Source organism: Balaenoptera borealis, assembly GCF_965194805.1.
Source record: "Balaenoptera borealis genome assembly, chromosome: 16".
Lineage (NCBI taxonomy): Eukaryota > Metazoa > Chordata > Mammalia > Artiodactyla > Balaenopteridae > Balaenoptera > Balaenoptera borealis.
In genome coordinates this window covers 83,084,353-83,109,166 of record NC_138872.1, presented here as the reverse complement: position 1 = coordinate 83,109,166, position 24,814 = coordinate 83,084,353, and the positions used below count along the sequence as shown (strand labels likewise).

Genomic DNA, 24,814 nt, shown 5'->3' with positions numbered 1-24,814 from the left:
CAGATTATCTTGCTATAAGCAGAGTGTAAAAGCATGACAATCTGATATGTTTGCTTTTAGCTCTACAAACTGAATATCCACAATGTTGTTGCTGAATTTGTGCCCTTGATCATGAATACCATTGCAATTCAGGTATCTGCACAAGCCAGGTGAGATTTCTTTGGTCAGTGATGTAGCTGACTACCATAGTTCTTTAATCCAAGTAAAAATGTACTTGCTGTCGTCATTTGTAAGACAAGAAAATTTTGAGTGATAAAATTTTGGTTAAACTTATATGTATTTTTGGCTTTCTGAAGTTGTATTTCGATGATGGGTGACATATCTTAGTCTTTGGTGTCTTGTAAATTTAGAACTATCATTAGGCATTACTGTCCTCAATTACAGCTTTGGGATATTCCAGGCTCTCTCACCTTCAAGCCTTTGTTCTTGCTGTTCCTCTCAGCACGAGGGCTAGAAAGCTCTTTACCCCCTTCGTTCTTCCTCACCCATCACCCTTAATCACTGACTTGTTCATCCTTGGAAGCCTCCCAGTGAAGCTTTTTCTCCAACCTCACAGCATTCCTCCTAAGATCTTTGTCACTTGCTCTCTTGACTTGCAGCCTATCTGGCTCTCAGTCACTTGAGAGCAAGAGCTGAGGGTCGATCAGCCCTAACGGCCTCTGTGGCCACAGCAGGGGTCTTCCACTGGTCAAATAGGTGCCCTCATGCTGTCTTCTGGGGAAGCAGGTCAGTCTCGCCTTGGCTGTGGGGATTCAGATTGTGGCTGCTGCCCAACGGCCTGGAGATCTGCCTGCTTTATGCCTTTAAGGCCTTTAAGTTAGTCGGAACTGCATAAAAGTGTAGGCGCGTTTACTGTTGCTGCTGTGGAGAGATCAACCTTTTGGGCTTAGTAATTACTATAGGCTTTTAATTAATAGTAACATCACCGAAAGAGTTGAGAGCTAATATTGTTAATTTTGTTCACTTCTCATTAGGCAACATAAGCTTTACAACAAGGAGTTGTATGCTGATTTCATTGCTGCTCAGATCAAAACATTGTCATTTTTAGCTTATATCATCAGAATTTACCAGGTAAGTTCATTGACTTTTGTTTTAAGTCAGGTTTACTAAGATATAATTTACATGCAGTAAAATTCACCTTTTGTGGGCTTCCCTGGTGGCACAGTGGTTGAGAGTCTGCCTGCCAATGCAGGGGACACGGGTTCGAGCCCTGGTCTGGGAAGATCCCACATGCCGCGGAGCAGCTGGGCCCGTGAGCCACAATTACTGAGCCTGCGCATCTGGAGCCTATGCTCTGCAACAGAAGAGGCCGCGACAGTGGGAGGCCCGCGCACCGCGATGAAGAGTGGCCCCCACTTGCCACAACTAGAGAAAGCCCTCACACAGAAACAAAGACCCAACACAGCCATAAATAAATAAATAAATAAAATTAAAAAAAAAAAATTCACCTTTTGTAGGTGTACAGTTTGCTGATTGACAAACGTGTACAGTACAAATGCATACCTAACCACCAGTACGTCAAAATACAGAACATTTCCATCATCCAGAAAATTCCTTTTATACGTTTGTAGTCAATTTCCTCCTCCCACCTCCAGTCCCTGGCAAGCACTGGTTTGTTTTCTGTCTCCATAGTTTTGCCTTTTCCAAAATGTCATAGAGATGAATCACTTGGTGGACAGTATTTGTAACCTTTTGAGTCTGGCTTCTTTCACTTAGCAGTAATGCTGAGATTCATCCTTGTTATTTAATTGGTGACTTGTTAACTTTTTATTCGTGGTTAGTTGTCTTAGTCTGCTCAGGCTGCCGTAACAAAATACCGTAGACTAGGTGTAAACAGCCAAAATTTATTTTCTCATAGTTCTGGAGCCTGGAAAATCCAAGATCAAGGTTCCAGCAGGGTTTGGTTTCCGGGGAGGCCTTTCTTCCTGGGTTGAAGGTGGCCACCTTCTTGCTGTGTCCTCCCATGGTGGTGAGGGGGAGAGAGAGATCTCCTTCTCGTCTTTTATAAGGCTACAGTCCTACTGGACGAGGGCCCCACCTGTATGATCTCATTCAACCTGAATTACCTCCTAAAGACTCTTATTTCCAGATACAGTCACAGTGGGGGTTAGGGCTTCAACATATGAAGTTTGGGGGGTACACAGTTCAGGCCATAGTGTTGTATTCTGTCGTATGGGTGTAATCATGGTGTTTATCCATTCATCAGTTGATGAACATTTGGATCATTTCCAATTTTTTTAAAGCATTTTATCAAGATATAATTCATTTACCATAAAATTCACCCTTTTAAAGTGTACAGTTCAATGGTTTTTAGTTTATTCACAGATTTGTACAACCATAATCACTGTTCAATTTTAGAACAATTTTTTCACCCGAAAAAGAAATCTGTACCGATGAGCAGTGACTTCCGTTCTTCTCTGACCCACCAGCCCCTGGCAACCACTAATGTATTTCCTGTCTTTATAGACTTGCCTGTTTCATTTTTGGCTTAATAAAGCCATATAAATATTTGCAAACAGATTTTTGTGCAGATGTATGAGGTATATTGACTTTTGCTGTTATTGGAAGTTGTGTGTAAGTGCGAATTATGTGGGAGAGGTTGGAACTTAAAAAAATGGCATTATCAAGTAAAACTGAGAAAGAGGTTTTGGAGGCTTTTTTGCGGAACCTGTAGAGTAGTTTTATTTTTGTTTTTGTTCTTCCCACTTGGAGCTGTGGTGTCTTCTTACTTAAATCATAAGAACTTGAAGGAAAAAATTGATGCCTTATCTCTCATTAGTCTTACAGTTTTTTTGAATAAAACTCTTGTATAGAGGTGGTTATTCTAAAGTATGGAATAAATTTAGTCCTGGTCTATTCTAGAGCAGTGGAATGGTATTATAATTGATCATTGTTTTTAAAGATTTTATTTCAGGAAAGTAAAAATGAAAATGTGTATGTCAAATTGTTTTTATTCTAAACTACCTTTGAAAACATTTGTAGCCTTCTCCCCCCTCCCTTTTTAATGTATTTATCTCAATAATGATAACTTACACTAAGAAAATGGAGCATCTGTAAAAAAAAAAAAAAAAATCTGAATTAGATACCCCTTGATATTTTAGTCAGCTTGAGTTATTGTGAATAACTTCCTGAAACACCTCAAAAGGCATTTGTGACTGGAGCTCATTCTGAGCTGATTAAAGGTGTCTTTGGTGTCATTCACAACTTACATCAGTGGGACGACTCAGTAAATAGTTTTGTTTTTTAACTTCAATATTTATTTCTTCCTCCTTCCCTGTAACAGGGAAGCAATACATATTCACTGTTGAAAGTTGGGAAAATACAGAAAATACAAGAAGGCCTCCATGATCCCATGACGTAAAAGAAACTGCTCCATGTGGCTTCCCCTCCTTCCAGGGTGGCGCTGTGCACACAAACTGCTAAGACTTCTTGGATAGTACTTGTGTGTTAGGCCTGTTACTTTCTGAGGGTCCTTTGAGCCAAGCTTACTCTTACTGAATTTTTTTAAAGTTTATAAAACTTGGGTTTTTCTTAACAACCGCCTATCAGTATAACTGTGTTGTTTTCCTTTTTCTTTTACAGGAGTTGGTGACTAAGTACTCTCAGCAAATGGTGAAAGGAATGTTACAGCTACTTTCAAATTGTCCAGCAGAAACTGCGCACCTCAGAAAGGAGCTTCTGATCGCCGCGAAGCACATCCTCACTACCGAGCTGCGAAACCGTACGTCTGTCTTGCCTCTGGCCGCTCGCCTGTCTGTGAATGTGGGCCTGCTGCTGGCGGGCCATCGTGTGCTGAGCCTTCAGCCCGCTCCGTATTTTTGGCTCCATGTGTCCTTTCTTAATTGCTATTTTGGGTGTATTTTTTCGCCTTTATCTGCCTCTCTACCATACCCTCTCCCTGCCTGCCCATCCCTCCCTCCCTCTCTCTCCCTCCCTCCCTCTCTCTCTCTCTCTCTCTCTCTCTCTCTCTCTCTGCCCGCCCATCTTTTTTGCCTGCCACCAGGGTTCTCCCTTTGTCTTCTCAACAATTTCGTAATTAATGTGATAATTTCCTTAGCACGGTTTACAGTCTGGGTATCTCTTAGTACTTCTCTGCCTTCTGACTGACTGTCTTTTGACATTGCAAATAGCCATTTGCTTTCTGACTCACAACCAGCAGTCTTTAAAAGGTGAGAAGAAAACAGTGTTTTCTTTCTCCATGTTGTGAAAATGATGGAAGAGTTTTAAATGGGATGTTTTAAAATCTATTTACTGAAGTGACTGAGCTGTGTCTGGAGCACCACTGTCGGATTAACTTTCGGTATTCCTGCCATTGGAATAATAAGGACTTTGGAGGTGCGTTGGGGAGCCGTGGAGCAGGAGGTTTCTCCTTGTTGAAGTGCTGACAGATTAAAAAGCCTTCTCATGGTTATCAGATAACCTCTGATCCATCACACACAACTAGGCCCTCTTTTGAGACCATAAAACTTGGTTTCAGTCTTGTTAACGCTACAAAGATTGACAGATTTCCAAGATGCTACTCTCCAAGGTTAGATCGTGTTAGGCTGGTTGAGTTCAGTTTTTAGAGGCTGCTGTTGCTTTTTTTTTTTTTTTTAAACAAGATACTTTGTTTTGAAGCCCGTAGTGGTTCCCAGACTTAAACAGGTAATATCATGACATCTCAAGAAGTTTTCATTGAAAGAAACCTATAAAGAATCATGTTAGGGGCTTCCCTGGTGGCGCAGTGGTTGAGAATCTGCCTGCCAATGCAGGGGACACGGGTTCGAGCCCTGGTCTGGGAAGATCCCACATGCCGCGGAGCAACTAGGCCCGTGAGCCACAATTACTGAGCCTGCGCGTCTGGAGCCTGTGCTCCGCAACAAGAGAGGCCGCGATAATGAGAGGCCCGCGCACCGCGATGAAGAGAGGCCCCCACTTGCCGCAACTAGAGAAAGCCCTCGCACAGAAACGAAAGACCCAACACAACCATAAATAAATAAATAAATACCCCCCCCCAAAAAAAAGTTAAAAAAAAAAAAGAATCATGTTAAATGTTAGCCATATTATAAAATACAAAACATGTATGCATATATTTAAAATTTACACATCCACTACCAAATGTTAGTGAAAACATTCCTTTGTTGGCATCCAAAATGATATCAGATGGTCACCCATTTGTGCTAATCCTGAGGAGCAGTAGTTTGGAAAAACCTGACTGTTTAACAGATTTACCTGTTTCCCTAGAAACTGATTCCGGGTCTTGGAGGTGATCTGGAAGCCAGTGCCGTGCAACTTAATTTCTTCTCTGCACGCATCACTCATCCCCGCAGCCAGCCCTCCGGCATGTGGGGTCTCAGCCCTCTGCATCTTTCCTCTGTGCCTCCTTCCTCCTGGCCACCTCGCCGTGGGCAGCGGGGCACGTCCCCTCCTCCGACCTCAGGGACTACTCGTGGCTTCTCTTGTTTTTCTTCCTGTGCTGCCTGGCTGTAGGAGGCGTCTCTCCAGTGTGCATGTGTCTTTTGTATCTTTGATCCTCAGTAGCTGTTTGCTGGCAAAGAATGTACTGTCTGCTCTACTATTTGCCACCCTGTGTGCACATCCTCAGAAACATCGGTTGTCCCTGAGTGGGGACCAGCTGTTCCACCCCGTGAGGGCCTCAGCCTGCAGAGGAGCAGGGGGAGGTTTGGTGGTGGCTCTCCCTGGGGGATTAGAGGGACAGAGTCTCTAGTCAGTCTTATCCCAAGAGTCAGGACCCCTAACTTGGGACCCATGCCTGTGAGAACACTAGGATGTCCTAGACCTTTGTAATTCCTATAGAGAAGTATCCTTATTTCTCCATAAAGACTAACCTTACAGTCTTGAAGAAGGATGACTTCAGGGCAGTGGATAAAGGGGCCTTTAGGGAATACTGCCCCCTTGGGTGGATCGTGCCAGCTTTTAAGGACAATGGACAGCACCTCCCACGAAGCATTGGGGGCGAGTTCCCCGCCAGGGATACGAGGCTCACGGTTTCTTAGTTTATTCTCTGACACTGAATGTGATCCCGACCGCGTCTCTGTGACACGTGGCTGGTGTGGCCCAGCACAGCCAGCGTCTTAGACTAAAGTAGCTCGTGTGCCTTCCTGCTCCCCACGCTGCCCCACATCTGGATTGCTCGTTGGTACAGCGTGGCTCCTGTGAAAGTACTGTTAAGTGACTTGCCGCACGCCTGGTTTGGTTGGTGATGTACGCAATGGATGTTTGTGTTCCAGAGTTCATTCCTTGCATGGACAAGCTGTTTGATGAATCCATACTAATTGGCTCAGGATATACTGCTCGAGAGACTCTCAGGTATGATGTTGAACCCGTGATATCTGGTCTGTTCAGTGCCAGGGACCGTGGATCCTGACACTTCGTTAGCATTTCAATGAGCGTGGACTGTTGGGCCTTTCCTCTCCCGTTGGATTTAGAATTGCGGGAAGTTTCGGAAACGCCTTAGGTTGCTTCTTGTGCCTTGGCTTAATCAGAGTAGTTGTCTTGATTTAAATTGTAGGTAGAACTATCTGACTAGTATTAGTTTTTTTGCTTTCTAAGTAGTAAAAATGCACCTTTTTATTAAAAAAAAGAGATTTGATAACCTACTAAGAAGAAAGGAGAGAAAACTTTTTGGTTCTCCATAAGGAGATCAACTAACGTGGCTAATATTTTGAACTGTTTCCTCCTAGTCTTTATTTCTTATGCATTTTATAAGATAAATATAGCTGTGATCATGCTTATTATTTCTAAAGGAGAGAATTAACATTTAATCATCTTTTACCATGTAAAATGGATCAACATTAGTCATTTTTTGGTTCTAACAAAGGAGGTGTGATTGATCATATGAAAAATATGAAGAATATTCTGAATATAGTGTAGACTGTTCACTGTGTTTTCTATAGAAAACACTGTTGTAAAATATCGAGTAAGACATTTTTTATAACTTGGGGTTGAACCCGCCTGAATGGATGTTAGATTGAAACCCTCCAGTGGTTTCTGTCGGTCGCCCTTAGACAAAACCCAGACTCTTGACCATGGCATGCGGCCCCCGCAGGGCTTGACTCTGCTCTCTCTGCCTGACCTGCTGCGGCCATGCGGGCCTCTGCGGCCCCTTGACTCCTCCAGGCAGTTCCCACTCAGGGCCTTGACCTGCCTGTTTCTTCCAGATGGAAATGTCCCTGGCTGAGGTCACAGAGCCGATGTCACCTCGGAGGGGCTTTCTCTGGCCCCCACCAGTTTTTCTCCTGGTGCCTTTTCACATCTCCTGCAACACTTAGCAACTTGCACAGTTGATTTCTTTACTCGTGTGTTCCCCCCCCGCCCCCCTCCCCGGAAATAAGCTTCCTGAGGACAGGAGCTCTATTTACTGGGGTCACTGGTATCCCTGGTGCTGGGCCCCGTGTCTGGCACATGGCAGGTGTCCAGACGTTCAGTGAGTGAAAGTGCTGGGTGGCCTGAACACTGCTGTTGCGGCTCGATAAAATATATGGTATATAAGGTGTTATTTGACACAGGCTGTTTAGCTTTGAGCAACAGAACCCATTCAGTGCACGATCAAGCTGGTAGTTACTTCTGCTCAGGTTAACTAGATGTGCTGGTATAAACATGATGTGCACAAAGTTAACCTTTTTAATTTAGAAAGTAAAGATTTAAGCAAAAAGATGAGGCTTGAGCCTTCTAATCATGTAGCTGGGAGGAAGTAACAAGGGGGAAACTGGGACCCTATAAAGCGTGCCCCAGATGAGCCATCCCACTGGGGGTGTCCCTGGGGCACAGGTAGTGGTGGAGATGGTGGCCCGCAGCCGAGGCGGGTGGGGCCTCTGAGATGCGAACTAGCAGAGGTCTCTGCCCGCAGGCCCCTCGCCTACAGCACGCTGGCCGACCTTGTGCACCACGTCCGTCAGCACCTGCCCCTCAGTGACCTCTCCCTCGCCGTCCAGCTCTTCGCCAAGAATATTGATGACGAGTCCCTGCCCAGCAGCATCCAGACCATGTCCTGCAAGCTCCTGCTCAACCTGGTGGACTGCATCCGCTCCAAGAGCGAGCAGGAGAGCGGCAACGGGCGGGACGTGCTGATGCGGATGCTGGAGGTACCTGTTCCCTCCGCGTCTTCACCGCACGGCGCTCCGCTCACATGAGCGCTTTGCTGGCAGTTCGCGGGCCGCCCAGTTGCCAGCTTGGTCCTGGGTGTTTAGACCACCTGGGTTCAAATCCCCACTACCGGGCTTCCCTGGTGGCGCAGTGGTTGAGAATCTGCCTGCCAATGCAGGGGACACGGGTTCGAGCCCTGGTCTGGGAAGATCCCACATGCCGCGGAGCAATTAAGCCCGTGAGCCACAACTACTGAGCCTGCGCGTCTGGAGCCTGTGCTCCGCAACAGGAGAGGCCACGATAGTGAGAGGCCCGCGCACCGCGATGAAGAGTGGCCCCCGCTTGCCACAACTAGAGAAAGCCCTCGCACAGAAACGAAGACCCAACACAGCCAAAAATAAATAAAAAAAAAAAAAAAAAAAAAAAAAAATCCCCACTACCCCATCAACTAGCCAAGGATCCTTGGGCGAGATGCTTGACCCTCTGCTGGTCTGCCTGTCTTCTAACCAGGGACAGTCACAGTGTCTGCTTCCTAGGGTTGTTTGAGATGAGTAAGGCAGCGCGTGAGCTCTTAGCATAGTTCCTGGCGAGTAATCAGGAGAGTTGTTTTCTGGGACACCGCCTAGACAAGTGCTACCTTATCTGTGAACTTCTCTGGAGAGATACCCAGGGTGCCTGGGTCAGGGGTAGATAGTGTGGATCCCGGAGCAGTCCCCGGTCGCATCCAGGCCCTGCTCGTCAGGCCCGTCACCCAGCTCTCCTGAGCTGCTTCTCCACGGGTGAAGTGGAGATGGTGACGCTTGCTGTAGTACCTGTGGGGGAAAAGCACCAACTTCAGCAGGTGGTTTCAGAGAGAGTTTTTTTCTGTCTTCTGGAAGGCTTGTTGGCCTATTGAAGAGGAATGATTTTTGTCTCCCCTCCACTTTCTCTTCCTGACAGGTTTTTGTTCTCAAATTCCACACCATTGCGAGGTACCAGCTCTCTGCCATTTTTAAGAAGTGCAAGCCTCAGTCGGAACTCGGAGCTGTGGAAGCAGCTCTGCCGGGAGTGCCTGCGGCCCCCGCAGCTCCCGGCCCTGCCCCTTCTCCAGCCCCCGTTCCCGCCCCCGCCCCGCCCCCGCCCCCCACCCCTGCCACCCCTGTGACGCCAGCCCCCGTGCCTCCCTTTGAGAAGCAAGGAGAAAAGGACAAGGAAGACAAGCAGACATTCCAAGTCACGGATTGCCGGAGTTTGGTAAAAACCTTGGTCTGTGGCGTCAAGACAATCACGTGGGGCATAACGTCGTGCAAAGCGCTTGGTGGTAATTGTGCTCTTGAATCATTTCGACAAATGATGTTTTTCATAGAGTGGGTTTTATTCACATTAACTTATCGTGCTATCTCTTTTCCAGAAACTCAGTTCATTCCCAACAAGCAGTTGCAGCCCAAAGAGACGCAGATTTACATAAAACTTGTGAAATATGCAATGCAGGCTTTAGATATTTATCAGGTAATAAGGCAGTGAGTGCCCTCAAACCAGGCTCCTGAGTGTGGAAAACGCCTCTTAGAATTAGAGGTGCTAGTGATGGAAGGGGTCTCAGAAATCTGTTACTATTTGGATGGTCTAGAGTATTCATATACCCAGGTTTGCTTTTGTTCTGTAGCATAGGGTTGCATTTATGGTGAGAATTCCTGTAGGTGTCAGTGTATTTTGAGCGGCAGATGGTGTAAAGGGAATGCAATAGAAACGATACTTAATTTTACTAAATTTCTTACTGTTTTGAACACCTAACGAAGGTTTTTGTTTTTTGAGGGTTTTTTTTGCAAATTTAAGGTGAGAATAGAGAATTTAAAAGATTTGGGAGGGGGGAGGTGGCAGAGATTTGTTATCTCAAATACTCTGTTTTAAGTATGCAGTTGATCTGATTGTGTATTGGAATATATTCAGAGATATTCAGTTTTAATTCCCGTGTGTTTTTTTTTTCCTGTGCTAGGTCCAGATAGCAGGAAATGGACAGACATACATTCGAGTAGCAAACTGCCAAACTGTTAGAATGAAGGAAGAGAAGGAGGTATTGGAGCACTTTGCCGGCGTCTTCACGATGATGAACCCATTAACGTTTAAAGAAATCTTTCAGACTACAGTCCCTTATATGGTGGAAAGAATCTCAAAAAATTACGCTCTTCAGGTATGACACTCTTTTCTTATGTTCTTTCAACATGTGTCGAATACTTGGTATTCCTTTTATTTTCTAAGTGATATGCCTAAGGATAGTGTTTGTAGAGCAAAATTTAGAGAACTATTAGGCTGTAGTAAAAAAAAATTTTCAAAAGTTTAAGATTCTTTGGACCAGTTCCTTTCATAGTAGAAATTAAATACGTGTTAGATGTAGGCTCTTGGTGCTTGATGGTGACGATGAAATGACAGATTAACTACTTAAGTAAGCTGCTCCGCTCAGCGCTCAGATCGGTTTTGTTCTTTTTCTTTTGGTGGATAATTCATTGCTTGAAGTGTCTGATACAGATTTGATTTTGGTAATTTTGGCAAGTTCATTATTTTTTCTTGAATCCGCTTTGGGGAAGTAATGATTTTTTTTTTTTTTTTTTTTAAACTGTGAAATAATGTGTGTTGTTTTAAGCCATTGCACTTTGGGGTAATTTGTTACAAAGTAATAGGTAACTGATACAATTGCCATATGGTAGTTTTCTTTTTTTTTTTTTTTTTTTTTTCACAACTCACCCGCAGACACTGTATTTATTTTTACAAGAGATAAATAGACTGACACCAAGCATCGTACATGGATGACCACAGCAAAAGCAACAATGATTGCAGTTACCAAAACATGAAACACACTCATACTGTGTCATAATATTGACATTGAGTCCAGTAATCCTCCACTGTAACAGCTCCTTTACTTTGAAGTGAAAATTGATTTGTATATTTTTTGCCTCGGAGTCCTTGTGGGATTTTTTTTTGGAAGTAATGATTTTTGTCACATGTGTTTCTTGTTTTGATAGATTGTTGCCAATTCCTTCTTGGCAAATCCTACTACCTCTGCTCTGTTTGCTACAATTCTGGTGGAATATCTCCTGGACCGCCTGCCAGAAATGGGCTCCAATGTGGAGCTCTCCAACCTGTACCTCAAGCTGTTCAAGTTGGTCTTTGGCTCTGTCTCCCTCTTCGCAGCTGAAAACGAACAAATGCTGAAGGTAAACTCAGATCCAAGCTGTGCATTGTGTTTGGGTTTTTTTGTTGTTGCTTTTTAATTTTCTTCATTTTGAACAGAAACTGGAGTGGCTCTTTATATTTACAAATATTGTAATATTGAATTAATAAATGTTTACAACGAATCAGGGCCAAGGGTAGAAAACATTTCATGTGTTTCTAAAGCAGAGCTTAATCTGTTTGTCTCCTGATCCAAAATGAACATTTCAGAGCCCTCGTGGTAGGCAGGGGTTGTCATTAGTTTTGGCACTCTGATTTTCTTTTTTAAACTCATTTCTTGTGTGGACCACACAAGTAGTGTAGGAGCACACCGTGCTTTTTTTTTTTTTTTTTTTTAATTGAGTGACGCAAAAGAATATAGGAGGAAAAAACATCTTACCTCTCAGATCCAATGGGAAATGGTTGGCTGTGTAACAGTTCTCATCACATACCCATCTTCCACAGCACATCTTCTCTGTGTTCATATTTTCTGTGGCAGCACATAAACATCCCACTTCAGAACTATTTGTTCATTTTTCCCCTCTGAATCTAGCCAATTTGTGTTCCTTTATTAAGACCATCTGGGAGGGATGTGTCTCGTAACACACTTTTATAGATGACTAATCCTATACGTATAATTTTATCTCATCAGTTATTTGATTTCTAGCAAATGGCAGAAACCAGTGCGTGGTTACATCATCCACTAAAGGCAGCAGATGGAACAAAAACCTTATCAAAATTCTCTTCCACTTAATTTCTGTAGAAGGTTGAATATTATCATCAGTTCTGTCTGAAGAGAGATGTTTTCCCATAGGGGAAAAGATCCATTTTTTTCTGAAGTAAATATATAGGTGGTGATATAAAGCACCAGTAATTTGTGCTTTTATGTGACAGTTTTCTCCACTTTTTCAGTTATATAGTAATCAGTTGTCAACAACCTTGATGTTACTTTTGTGTTAGTATAAAAAGAAAATATTCAAATTTTTAGAAAGATATAAAATAGTTAATAGGAGTCTTTGTCCGCATAATTTGGTATCTTCAAATTATTCCCTTTTTGCCAGTATCTGGGACAACTATGTAGAACAACAACCAACAAAAAAGAGAATAAAACCTAATAGATTAGACAAGTCTAATGATGGGGTTTTGGAATATTGTTCAAGAAAGATGTTCAAAGAATAATTTCATAGAATGTTTTGTCATGAGACTAATATGTATGATTTATCCATAAAAGAAATATATCTTGCCATATACAGTAACAGACTTGTAATTGTATCACTGACTATACAGGTAGTTTACAGTTCACAGTTCACTTTAAATACACCTGCAAAAAAATTCACATCAAACTTAACCTGTCACATGTCAAAACTAGGATTTGAAGTACAAGATAAAAAACTAATCTGTCTTAAAATGTTGATTAAACTTACTATAAGCTAATAAAATGCTCATGAAGACATTTTTCAATTAAGTCTTCTAAAACATTACCATCTCAAATGTCTTTTGAGGTTCTTCCAAACTTTGCATGTATGGTATTTGGTAGTGAAGTTTCAGTTCCTTTAGGTTGCATTTTGCATTCTGATAGTTAAGGAGCAGGCTTCTTTCATCTTGTTTGATTTTTTTTTTTAAGTTTATTTTATTTTATAAATTTATTTATTTATTTATTTTTGGCTGCATTGGGTCTTCATTGCCATGTGCGGGCTTTCTCTAGTTGCGGTGAGCAGGGGCTAGTCTTCGCTGTGGTGCGCGGGCTTCTCATTGCGGTGGCTTCTCTTGTTGCAGAGCACGGGTTCTAGGTGCACGGGCTTCAGCAGTTGTGGCACATGGGCTCAGTAGTTGTGGCTTGTGGGCTCTAGAGCACAGGCTCAGTAGTTGTGGCTCACGGGCTTAGTTGCTCCGTAGCATGTGGGATCTTCCTGGACCAGGGATTGAACCCATGTCCCCTGCATTGGCAGGCGGATTCTTAACCACTGTGCCACCAGGGAAGTCCCTCATCTTGTTTGATTATTTGGTCTCGTGAAGGACTGTTCACAAGAACAGCAGAGCTCACAGGCCCTCCAGTTCCTGTTGCAAAGTGTCTGCTCGGCATCATGTACCTACATAGTAAGATAGGAACCTAGTAAATGCTTCTTTCACAGCCAAACTGGTGGAAGCGTACATATGTTTTAAGATAAATTAATTTGAGTCAAGTAAAAGTTGGAAAATTTTTGTTTTGTTTTTCCTTTTGGAATAAATTCATCAAAATTACCTTCCATTCCTATCTTTTTGCAGTGAACCCTCCTCATTTAGAGCCTGTTAACCTGCCTTTTCTTCATCCTGCAGCCTCACCTGCACAAGATTGTGAACAGCTCAATGGAGCTCGCCCAGACTGCCAAAGAACCCTATAACTATTTCCTGCTGCTTCGAGCCTTGTTCCGCTCCATCGGGGGAGGTAGCCATGATCTCCTGTATCAGGAATTTTTGCCTCTCCTTCCAAACCTACTGCAAGGTCAGCGCAGTGATGTTGGTTGCCTTTTAGTCTTGTGTGCGTGCATGGGTCTTGCTTCCCTTGGTTGCTGGGGTTCCTGCTCTGCACCTGGTGAAGGTCATGGTGAGGCGATGTATGTACATGTCCCCTGCAGTGTGTATATGTGGGTGTCCATCCCTGTGTCCTGCTCTCTTTAAAGGCAGTGGATCTTTAGAGGGATGGGTTCTTCTCCCTGCTCAGTTGAATGGGAGTCGGAAGGTCTTAGTTACCCCGGTTAGGACTTTGTTACATTTTTGTAGCATTTGGTAAGCAGTTCTAGAAAGTGGTTTAGTAGGATCAGGGATCCCTAGATTGAAAGAGAATCAGAACAAGAAGGGAAAAAAACAAGTTATAAAGCTGATATAAGCTTTATATAAAATACATAAAAATATGTTTCTATTTTTATCTAGTTGCTAACTTGCATAGACAGAATTCTTTTATTCCTGTGTGTTAGGAATGCCTTCAAGGTATACATAACTAAAGGGGATATTGGGTCCAGTGAATGTTTACAGGTATGAACTGACTAGAAACACTATCCTAGGAATTTTTTTTTTTCTGATAAGGGTGAGCGCTTGGCAAGGGATTGAATCTTCGCAACTGGGAAATCCTTGAAAGTTGAGTGTAACATGGCCCTACGTCCCCCAGGCCAGATGCTTAAGGAGGCCTATCGTCAGGCTCTGTCGTCCGTATTTGACCCCGTCCCCCGTCTTCCCCGACCTGCGCCCTCTGCTCTGATGGGTCTGATTTTCCCTCCTGCGCTCTTCCCAACCTTCCTTCTCCCCACCTGCTTTTGTTCAAGTGCATCCCCTCCTTGGGAACCTCGCCGTGCCCTCTCCTCATCCACCTTCGTCTCTGGATTCTGGATCTGGTGTGGCTGCTGTGTGATGCCTTCCCTGATAGCTCCTCTTTCTTCAGCCTCAGCTGCCTGGGATGTGCCTTGTTTGCGGCCACTGTTACTTGCTTTTCTCTTTCCACTTGTCTCTAAGGTTCTGTGGGCAGGTCCTCTTCTGACATGTCTTAGGAGGGGGCTCAGTAAATACTTGGTTACCCTCGTGAAAAGTGGGGGGGGGTTGTGTTTATAAGCAGGAAGCTCCTCCCATTTATAAAAACCAAAAGTGGATTTTTTTTTTTTAAATGTTTATTTTAGAGCATAGACATCAACTGTGGTTTACTGGAAATCTGAAAAAACACGTAAGGTTATGAACATCAAGCTTGATATGGACACGTCATATTGGAGTCTGTTTCTTTAGATTAGGCTTATTCATAGCATGACATGATTTTTAAAAGTTTGATGTATAATATTTATTAGTCCTTAATATTAAATTAATTTAATCAACATTAAATAATATTAATTGTAACTGAAACTATGTGCAGCCTGCTGTTGTCACCATGAATAAGGTAGATGGAAGAGGTCACAGGGTGCAGTTACAGAATGGATTTAGCTAATACAGAAATTATAAGGCGTAAAAAGTCTTCCTATTATCAGGTTGACGTTTATGTGAAAAGGCGGGTCACTTACTCTGTACAGTTAACTTGGGCGTGTGTCTGGGAAGTAACCGCCCCCGATGGCCTCACACCCTGTGCGCAGGGCTAAACATGCTGCAGAGCGGCCTGCACAAGCAGCACATGAAGGACCTCTTTGTGGAGCTGTGTCTCACGGTGCCCGTGCGGCTGAGCTCGCTCCTGCCCTATCTGCCCATGCTGATGGACCCCTTGGTGTCGGCTCTCAACGGCTCGCAGACGTTGGTCAGCCAAGGCCTGAGGACTCTGGAGTTGTGTGTGGACAACCTGCAGCCCGACTTCCTCTACGACCACATCCAGCCCGTGCGCGCAGAGCTCATGCAGGTCAGTCTGCGTTTCCGTGCCGCCAGCAGAGGGCGCCGGGCCTCACGTATCTGGTTCTCACTGAGGATTTTAGGCTGGCAGTTTCAGAAGTGGCTGGCCACTGTTGAGCTCCCGTGCGGAGCGGTGGGCTCCCTGCTCCCTGGTGGGCTACTGGTGTAGCCTTCAACTTGCTGTGTGGGTCTTCTGGCTTACGAAACGATGTAAAGAAATACTGCAGGTGTGGAGTGAATATTGGTTTTGCAGGATTGCTCCCCTTTCATAGGGCTTGCACAGTGTCATGTTCTCGTGAAGTTGATGACTTGGGAAGGCAGGTGTTAAATGGCTGCTGTTTCTTCCAGGGAGATCCTCTCTTTCTCCAGGAGAGATGTCGAGTTACACAGTAGAGATGCAGACTTGTAAAGGAAGTAGAGCTGTCTGGCCACCCCCAAAGGAAACAAAGCAGATAAGAAAGGAGGCGGTTTTGAAACCAGTTTATATTTTGTGGTCATTAGAGCTCAGTGTCAAATATCAGGTTATTCCTTCATGTTTTGCTGATGGTAGTGATTTGTAATGTGGTTGGTAATTGTTCGAGATTCAGGCTGCCTGTTGCTTACTCACCTGCCCCTTTGGTGTAGAGTATTTGGCCCGAGGTAGGGGGTCCGAATGCCAGCTTTCTGTGATGGGCGGTAACTCAAGTACAGGAGCCTCTGGACGGTAGGGTGGAGATGCAACCAGGACTCGCCTGCCATTCCTGAAATGTAGACCTTGGGCTCCATCTAGGCAGGAGAGTGTGGCCTAGAGGTTGGGTTGGAGCCTCCAAGTCCAAGTCCAGTCATTTGGAGGCTTGACTGACTCTCGAGCCTGAGCAGAGAACAGGACCGTTGGTTCTGGAAGGCAGACCGTGGGCCCGACCCAAGCCTGGGTGAGCTCCCTGTGGGAAGAGGAGGCAAGGATGGGTTCTGGGGCCTCTTGCCCTTCTGTGAGGCAGACAGCCCCAGGGAGAGTTGGGTCGGGGCTGCTGCTTGCTTTTGAAGGCACAGTTACCCTACCTGCTGGACAACTGGCAGAGTACCGTCAGCCTGCTAAGAAGTGGTGCGCGTGCCGGGAGATGGGACCCTCCCGTTGCCAGTGCCACCGCCTCCTGGGGCGGTAAGCAGAAGACCCCTCTCCCGAGGAGGCCTGAGCTTCGGGTGGGCCAGGTGGGGGCAGGGAGCCTTAGACCACGTCTCTCGACAGTCATGAGGGGAAGCCCCTTTGGACCTACGGGAATGTAAGAGAAATTGGGATTTTGCTTTTAAGAAGAGTTCCAAGATTTTATGTTGACTGTCGTTGGCCACTAATACCTGGCATTGTTACAGAAGGTGGTCTAAGAAAATAGGTTTAAATAGTGAGCCATGGTGATTTTGAGGACTTAGGATAATTTAGGTGAAAAAGTGTGGGAAAACTGACAGTGTTTTGGAGCAATTGAGTGCGTCTCTGTTCCTTATCCTAATTGTGAGTACAAGGTACACAGTGACTCATTTGTCCCGTAATGCAGGTCCCTTTATGATCACTGTTTTCCCTCCTCACTGTGCTTTCTAATATCAGATTTGAAATGTACAAGGTAGTTTATGTATCATGTTTGTAAGTTATAAAGTCTAATAATAGAAGTAAAAACCTGAGAAGGCACCATCTAACCCAGGGTCAAGAACTGTGCCAGCAAATTGTGTTTTCCTCTCTGCTCCCCCATCCCATTTTGTATATCTGCCCAAACAATGTGTTGTTTAGTTTTCTTGCCTTTGAGCTCTGCACTGTTTATGACATGCTACCATTTGTACTGCAGGAGCATGGAAGAACATTTATATTTATATGTGCATTTTCTGTAAAGGCATACGACTTCTCTGGAAGGACACACCAGACTAACATCGTTGGCTTCCAGAAGGGAACTGTGTGTTTGGGGGACAGAGGTGGGAGGAGGAGTTTTTGCCGTGTAGTCTTTCATAACCTTTGAGTTGGGATTGGGGGACCGTGGGACTGCATCGCCTCGGAGGGTTAATGAAAGCGCACTGACTTTCAGGCTTTGTGGCGCACCTTACGCAACCCTGCAGACAGCATTTCGCACGTGGCCTATCGTGTCCTTGGTAAATTTGGTGGCAGTAACAGGAAGATGTTGAAGGAGTCCCAGAAGCTGCACTACGTCGTGACTGAAGTTCAAGGCCCCAGTATCACAGTGGAGTTTTCCGACTGTAAAGCATCTCTTCAGCTCCCGATGGAGAAGGTAAATTTTGGAGTCTCTGGGAGTTTCTTAAAGATACTGTAAGTTTCATTTTAAGACATTTAATTTCTATTTGAAAACATGGAAATAGAACATATACTTTTGGGGTGGGAATTTCTAACTCAAAGAAGATGAAGATTTATTGGGGCCCAGCTTGGTCGGTTGGAGCTTCCATCACTCCGGGAGGCCAGTGGGTGGTGTTGCCCCTGAGGACTTTGGACCCTGGGCAGGGCCATCCTTCCTGATGGACCGGGAGGTGTCGCCCAGCCCACCCCACCCTTGCACTTAGTCTGTTTTGATGTCCAATAGGTTTTACGTTGTGTCATTTAGAACCCAGGTTAGTCCCGTTCCTGTCTCATTTCCGTCACTCCTGAGTACCTGATTCTCTCCCAGTCTCTATCCAGACATGGCTCCTTATCGCACCACGGACAGCTCTTTGGTTTCTCTCTGTGTGCCCTTTAGAACGCCTCTGCCCTTGTATAAAAATCAGCAGACTGTCCCCAGCGTGTTGTAGAGCACTCAGCTGCTTCTGCTTGATCCTTACTGAGCACCGCCCCTTCACCTTACTGACCCCTCCTGGTCCTTTGTCACACAGCTAAGGTTGTATTTATTACAATCTACGTTGTCACGTTCGACTTTCCCCTTTTTATTATATGACCAGCCTTCCCGCCTGCGTTACAGCTGTTGTTACCATGTCTTTTCAGAACACTTATCTAGCCATTAATATAATGCGCATTTTTGGAAAGGGTTTTATAGAAGCCTTTCACGTGTATCTGAGTGACTCAGCCATTTCAGTGAGCCAGACTCTGGCTGGGATTCTTGAACTCCTTGCAGGCCTGGTCTTAACAGTGTCCTGTGGCCTGGAACCAGTCAAAGCCCTCCTTTTGCTCAGGCTCATTCTATTCCATCCTGATGCATTGTACGGTAGAACTCAGCTTGTTTACCTTTCTGTAATAAGGAGTTTACACAGTAGTGATTTCTGTAATTTTTTTTTTTAAGCCAGACTTTACTGAACATTTGTGAGGAAGGGTACCCATCATGGGTAATGTCACTCTGGAGTCGTTTCCTGTCGTCGTCTCTCAGTCCACCTGTCCCCCCTGCACACACACACCTTTCCCCCCAACTTTCTCAAGCACACAAATTGTGTCCACCCCTCTCCCAGCCCCGCCCCCTAGAACGGTGTTGCCCTTTCCAGTCTTAGCTTCTCATCAAAACCTTTATCTAAATACTTGCCAAATAAACACTAGTTTCCCTGTAAGAAAATACAACTAAAATTCTGTCTTTACCTTGAAAATTACCACAGTGAACATACTGTGAATCTAGCCCGTTGCCACGTTTTAGGTTGTTTCCTTAAGTTAGGATTGTATTTGCTTTAGCCCCGTCAGTGGCAGGGTTGGTATTAGAATGAAAACTAAGACATCTGACTTTTACTTGACCTCTGCATAGATTAAGCAGAGCAAGAAAATCCCTTTAGAAGTAGTTCTTCCCCAAAGCACCTAAAGCATGGAAGAAACCAGATTTTGAAGACAAGCTTCCATGGTCCTCCTGGACCCTCCCAGGGACTCCGTGGTGCTCTCGGAGCCCTTTTCCCAGCAGGTAGCATCCTGAGGGCCGTGGCACACCCTGCAAGGCTGAAGGAACCAGCAGGGAAGGGGATGACCAGGAGGGCGAGTGCCAGTGGATTTACGTGACAACAGTTCTGCTTTTGGCACACTTTACGATCCCTCTTTTGGCAGGGAAGGGACAGGTAATTGGCTCGTAGGTTATGTTGATTCTTAAAAATAACACTTCTCAGACTATCCTTGCATGATTTATTACATAACCCTGAGCAGGTCAGAGGCAGCAGGAGAAAGGGCACTTCTGTGGTGCCCCAGAAGAGCTCGGACGCGCAAGCTGGGGGTGATGCAGTGAGGGGCCCTTGTCACCCTCTGTGCTGTGTTGCCTGGCTGCGTCTGGAGGGTGGGGCCCCTGTCCCCTGTCAGCTCTGGTTCCTCACACAGGGCCGGGATAAATCTTTAATCTTCAACACAGATGAAGGCTTTGATTTCTAGGTATATAAGTATCTTTAACATTAATATCTTAGCTGTTAAAGACTCCAAGTGTTTGTGTGTGTGATTGTTCCTTCCCTGCCTTCCTGGTCAACGTAATGAAAAGGATAAAATGTGTATGTAGCCATGTAGATTTTCTGAAAAAATGAAGTAAACCCTCTTTTAAAGAGAGAATTTAGTAAAAGCTTAGGAAAGTCATCTTTTAGTTTTGAACTGAGACGACTCAGATTGTAGTTTAATCCAGCAAATCTACCACAAGAGGCCTTCTGAGCTCACTTAATTTCTGGAATCTCCCATTGGCTACTTAAGCATGAAATTAGTGAACTCCACATCCCATTTCAGTTGGAACCATGGCAGCTCTTTATGTCATAATACTTCTGTCGCCTTCTCTGGAGGTTTCATTTGGAGACTACCTGCTAGCCTGTCTGCAGGCCCCCTGTGCTCTCTTCAGGAGCAAGCATGCGTTCAGGTTCTTCTGGGTGGTGCACGTGCTTTCCGTGCAAGCTTCTCAGAGTTATGTCATTTCAGCAGAGACTACAGTTTTTGCGTCTCTTTGCTGTAGGCCATCGAGACGGCTCTGGACTGCCTGAAGAGCGCCAACACGGAGCCCTGCTACCGGAGGCAGGCGTGGGAAGTGATCAGGTGCTTCCTGGTGGCGATGATGAGTCTGGAGGACAATAAACACGCACTCTACCAGCTCCTGGCACACCCTAAGTATGCTGACGGTCCAATTCTCTGTGCTGGGACATAACTTGTTTCAGAAAATTAGGGATGGAGGGGACCTCCCAGATCTCTTAGTGCTTTAAGTATGTTCCTTCAGTTCAGGAAAATGACGTGTTGTTTGCCCAGCAATGCTTCTCTTGCCTTTTAGAGAAAATGGGAAGAACCTTGGGCGCTTGTGAGTTAGAACTTCTCTCAGTCGTAATCCTCCTTTAGTATTGCCTCCTCCACTAGGTCGCAAGCTTCAGGAATCAAGGGTCAGTCCTCTCTCCCTTCGGCTCACCGTTACATTTGCAGCGCCAGCGCATGATAGGTGTTCAGGGGATCTTTTGCTTTTCCAGTCCAGAGTGATCCTTTTGTGTGACATTTTTATTTCGTTCATATCACTTAAGGCTGTGACCTTTTTATAATGATCTTTTGTGGTAATGTATGTCTGTCATCTTTCTGTGTTATAAGTTTCAGGGAAGAGGTTTTTCCTTTGTATTTTTACGTCTCTCACAGCGTCAAAGATAATGCCAGATATATAGTAGGTGCTCAGTTGTTAAAAGAGCATTGGAGAGAGAGCAGTGAGAAATAGCCAAGTGCACAAGGAAATAAGGCAGCATGAATAAGAGCCCACAGAATGAGCAGAAAGAGATCTGCTCAGACTGCAGATATGAGGATCTCCACAGCTAGGTTATAACTATGCTTCTGCTCTGTTTAAAATAAATGAAAGACAAACTTGAAAACACTCCAAGAAATTACAAACGTTATAAAAATTGCCCAAGCAGATTAAAGAAAAAAAAGCAGAAAGAGAATCTTTAGATAAGAGATAAGTCAAAAGAAATTATCCAGAATGTGTGCAGAGAGAGAAAAAGATAAAAAATTTAAAAAAGAGTTAAGAGACATGTAGAATAGTGTGAAGTGGCATAGTTGCTTGAAGTCCCACAGGAACGAAGAGCAAAGAAAAGGGCAATATGTGGTCAGATGTAATTGGGGTACAGCTAAGGCTATATTTTGAGGGAAACTTGTAGCCTTAAGAATCATAATAGACTGGAAACAGTCCAGATGTCTGTCATCCGTGGTGCGTGGATACAACGAAATCTCAGCAGTAACAAGGAATGAACTACTGACTCGTGTTCCAAGATGAACAGATCATTTCCAACACCAGGCTAAGGGAAAGAAGCCAAACCCAGGGCTGCATATTGTATGGTTCCTTTTTTTTTTTTTTTTATAATTTTGAAAAAAAATTTTTTATTTTTTGGCTGCGTTGGGTCTTCGTTGCTGCGTGCGGGCTTTTCTCTCTAGTTGTGGTGAGCAGGGGCTACTCTTCATTGCGGTGTGCGGGCCTCTCGTTGAAGTGGCTTCTCTTGTTGCGGAGCACCGGCGCTAGGCACGCAGGCCTCAGTAGTTGCAGCACGCGGGCTCAGTAGTTGAGGCTCGCGGGCTCTAGAGCACAGGCTCAGTAGTTGTGGCACATGGGCTTAGTTTCTCTGCGGCATGTGGGATATTCCCCGCCCAGGGATTGAACCCGTGTCCCCTGCATTGGCAGGTGGATTCTTAACCACTGCGCCACCAGGGAAGTCCCAGCATAATGCTTTTGAAACTCTTCCATGTTGCAAAATTTGTCTGTAGTTTGCTCCTTTTCATTGCCGAATCATATTCTCTTGTATGGATATAAAATGGTGATTTTCTACCTCCATGTGCTCTTTTTTTTACAAAGGAAGATCTTTTTCTGTCTCCTTTCATATTTGTTTATAGTAGTATGGACTCATGGATTCTTAATTTATTTAAAGGGTGACAGTCCATTAATTTGGTGACCAGATTGTCTAGATAGAGTCGCTGAGAGCCCCTCTTGGCTGGCTCCTGTATTCCTGTGTCGTGTCCCCATCAGTTTCTGGGCATCCTTTGTAGCTCAGCAGGATGTTTCTGGCTTACCTCGTGCCCTCTCTCCCCCAGCCCTGGAGTCACTATTCCCTATCAAAGGAATGAGGGCTCCTGAAGAAATGGACACAGACCAAGGTCTCTCTGCTAGGTGTGCTCATTGTTTCTAAGCCTTTCAGCCGAATTTTTTGATAAACAGAAGTTCATGATATTACTGTGGTCAAGGTGATAAATTTTTCCTTTTGTTTTATGCTTTTTATATTGTTTGTAAGAAATCATTTTCTGCATCCTCATCGTGAAGATACTCTTGTATTATCTTCTAAAAGCTCTGTAGTTCTGTCCTTTGCATTTTGATCTTTATCCTCTAGAATTAACTTTTGTGAATGGAGTGGAGTAGGGGTCCATGTTTACTTTTTGCCCTTTGGAGATTCAGGACCCACTTATTTTTAAGACTGTTCGTTCTCCATCTCTGCATTCATAGATTGAGTACCTCCTAGAACCAGGCTCTGTTCAAGGCTTGTGTACAAGACTGCATCCTTGCCTTCAAGGAATTTATATTCTAGTGGGGTAGACGGACAACAGCAGAAAGAAACAAACGCATAGTACTTCAGCTAGTGATAAGTGCTCCTGTGCGTCGCAGGCTAAGGAGTGCGCTGGGCAGGAGGGAGAGTGGGGTGGGATGGGGCTGAGTTAGGGCCTCAGGGGAACACCAAGAAGACTTTGGATTTTGCCCTAAGTTTCACAGGAAGTGGATGAAAGGCTGTGACTTACTCTGGCTGACCGCAGGTTTTCTTGGCTTAAGCCAGAAGAGCATGTACTGGGGTGTCAGGAGCAGTGTGGAAGAGCAGGCCGGGGGGATGGTGGGACTCAGATGTCTGATTGCGTTAGTTGGACCCAGTGGCCTTTTAAAGAGCATGATTACAACCTGGAAAAGAGCTAAGGAGACATTCAGGTGTGGGGTGGGGAGTGTGACCACCACTCTTCCCTCTGTTTGAAGATGCTGCACGTGGAAATGAAGGGCCTGTGTATTTTATTAGTTTTGGGGGCAGAACCAGAGAGTGAGTGGGCAAATATTAGAGGCAGACTCTGGTCACAGAAAGAAATTTCTGTTATCTGGACCTGTTCCTGGTTGGATGAAACTAACAATTTTAAAAATATTGACGACCGTTTCTTATCCTTGTGTTTGACGTGTGCTTCCCTGACTCTGCTTTCTTGGGTTTTAGTTAATCTCATATAATTGGCAGTAAACCCTTTATCCATTTAGACCCATAGCCCCATTTGATTCTGTACCTCGTGGTGTGATTTTTCAACGTATAACAGGTATATAGTTGCCTTTAAGTAATAGCTTTTTTCATCTCTCTTTGATCGTTGATACTTCTTACAATTTGGCTTATTTAATTATAAAAGATTAATATCAAACATCAAATTTCTTAAAATAGAAAATAATTGCAAAAATATTGAATGTGCTGTCCTTTTGTAATTTACCTCTGATTCATTACCTGTGCTCATATTAGGTAGAACATATTTGGTGTCTCTTGAACCATTGGCTATAAACATTCATCATGAAATTCATCATGTTTGATTCCAAAGTGTTGCTGAAATTAAAGCAGAGAAATTAACTCACTCAGGCCTATCTGCACAAGAGGAAAGTGGGCAGGTTGAAAATAAGTAAGTTGTAGTGGAATCATTGGCTCAGGACTTGAGTGTCGTGATGATGGATTTAATTGTTGTCTTGCAGCTTTACAGAAAAGACCATACCCAATGTCATCATATCACATCGCTACAAAGCTCAAGACACTCCAGCTCGGAAGACGTTTGAGCAGGCTCTGACCGGGGCGTTCATGTCCGCTGTCATTAAAGACCTCCGGCCCAGTGCCCTGCCCTTTGTAGCCAGCTTGATTCGCCACTACACGATGGTGGCAGTTGCCCAGCAGTGCGGTGAGTGGGACAGAGAAGTGGTGGGTTGAGGCCTTTGGGGAGCTTCAAAAACTCGGTCAGACGCTGTGTTTCAGAGAAGCTGAGTCTGGCTGATTGGTTTTTGGCTTTTGTTTCATAGTTTTCCACTTCATAGTTTTCCATTGACAGAGATAGTTGGTATGTCAGCAGTGGGTGCTGAATTCACTTGAAAATTGTCACCAAGTTTTACCTATAAAATACACCGAGTTTAACGTTTTGGCCCTTTGTTTTTCATCCTGGGGGCTGAGTACTTTTGGCCCCTCTGTGTGTAGAATAGGGACAGTTCGTGGTCACAGCCCTGGCTGGTCTCCTGTCCTTGGTGGTGTTTCCGAGGCTCACCCTCCGCTCTGCTCCGTCTCCCGCTGGCCGCCCATCAGCCAG

At 44.7% G+C, this 24,814-nt stretch overlaps 1 protein-coding gene across 16 annotated transcripts in view; it reads left to right on the top strand.

The window, feature by feature from the left end:
- TRRAP (transformation/transcription domain associated protein) overlaps window positions 1-24,814 on the top strand; it is a 120,210-nt gene that overhangs the window by 13,766 nt on the left and 81,630 nt on the right. For all 16 annotated transcript variants that reach the window (XR_014235851.1, XM_082360873.1, XM_082360864.1 and 13 more), the window contains 14 exons: window positions 61-149; window positions 975-1,071; window positions 3,583-3,721; window positions 6,231-6,309; window positions 7,850-8,084; window positions 9,025-9,385; window positions 9,476-9,573; window positions 10,058-10,252; window positions 11,082-11,273; window positions 13,585-13,750; window positions 15,357-15,613; window positions 17,649-17,849; window positions 20,457-20,608; window positions 24,216-24,415. Coding sequence is in view for 15 of the 16 variants with exons in the window: in XM_082360873.1 (XP_082216999.1) it covers window positions 61-149; window positions 975-1,071; window positions 3,583-3,721; window positions 6,231-6,309; window positions 7,850-8,084; window positions 9,025-9,385; window positions 9,476-9,573; window positions 10,058-10,252; window positions 11,082-11,273; window positions 13,585-13,750; window positions 15,357-15,613; window positions 17,649-17,849; window positions 20,457-20,608; window positions 24,216-24,415 (2,461 nt within the window). In the remaining variant the exon portion in view is untranslated. The remainder of the gene's footprint in view (window positions 1-60; window positions 150-974; window positions 1,072-3,582; window positions 3,722-6,230; window positions 6,310-7,849; window positions 8,085-9,024; window positions 9,386-9,475; window positions 9,574-10,057; window positions 10,253-11,081; window positions 11,274-13,584; window positions 13,751-15,356; window positions 15,614-17,648; window positions 17,850-20,456; window positions 20,609-24,215; window positions 24,416-24,814) is intronic.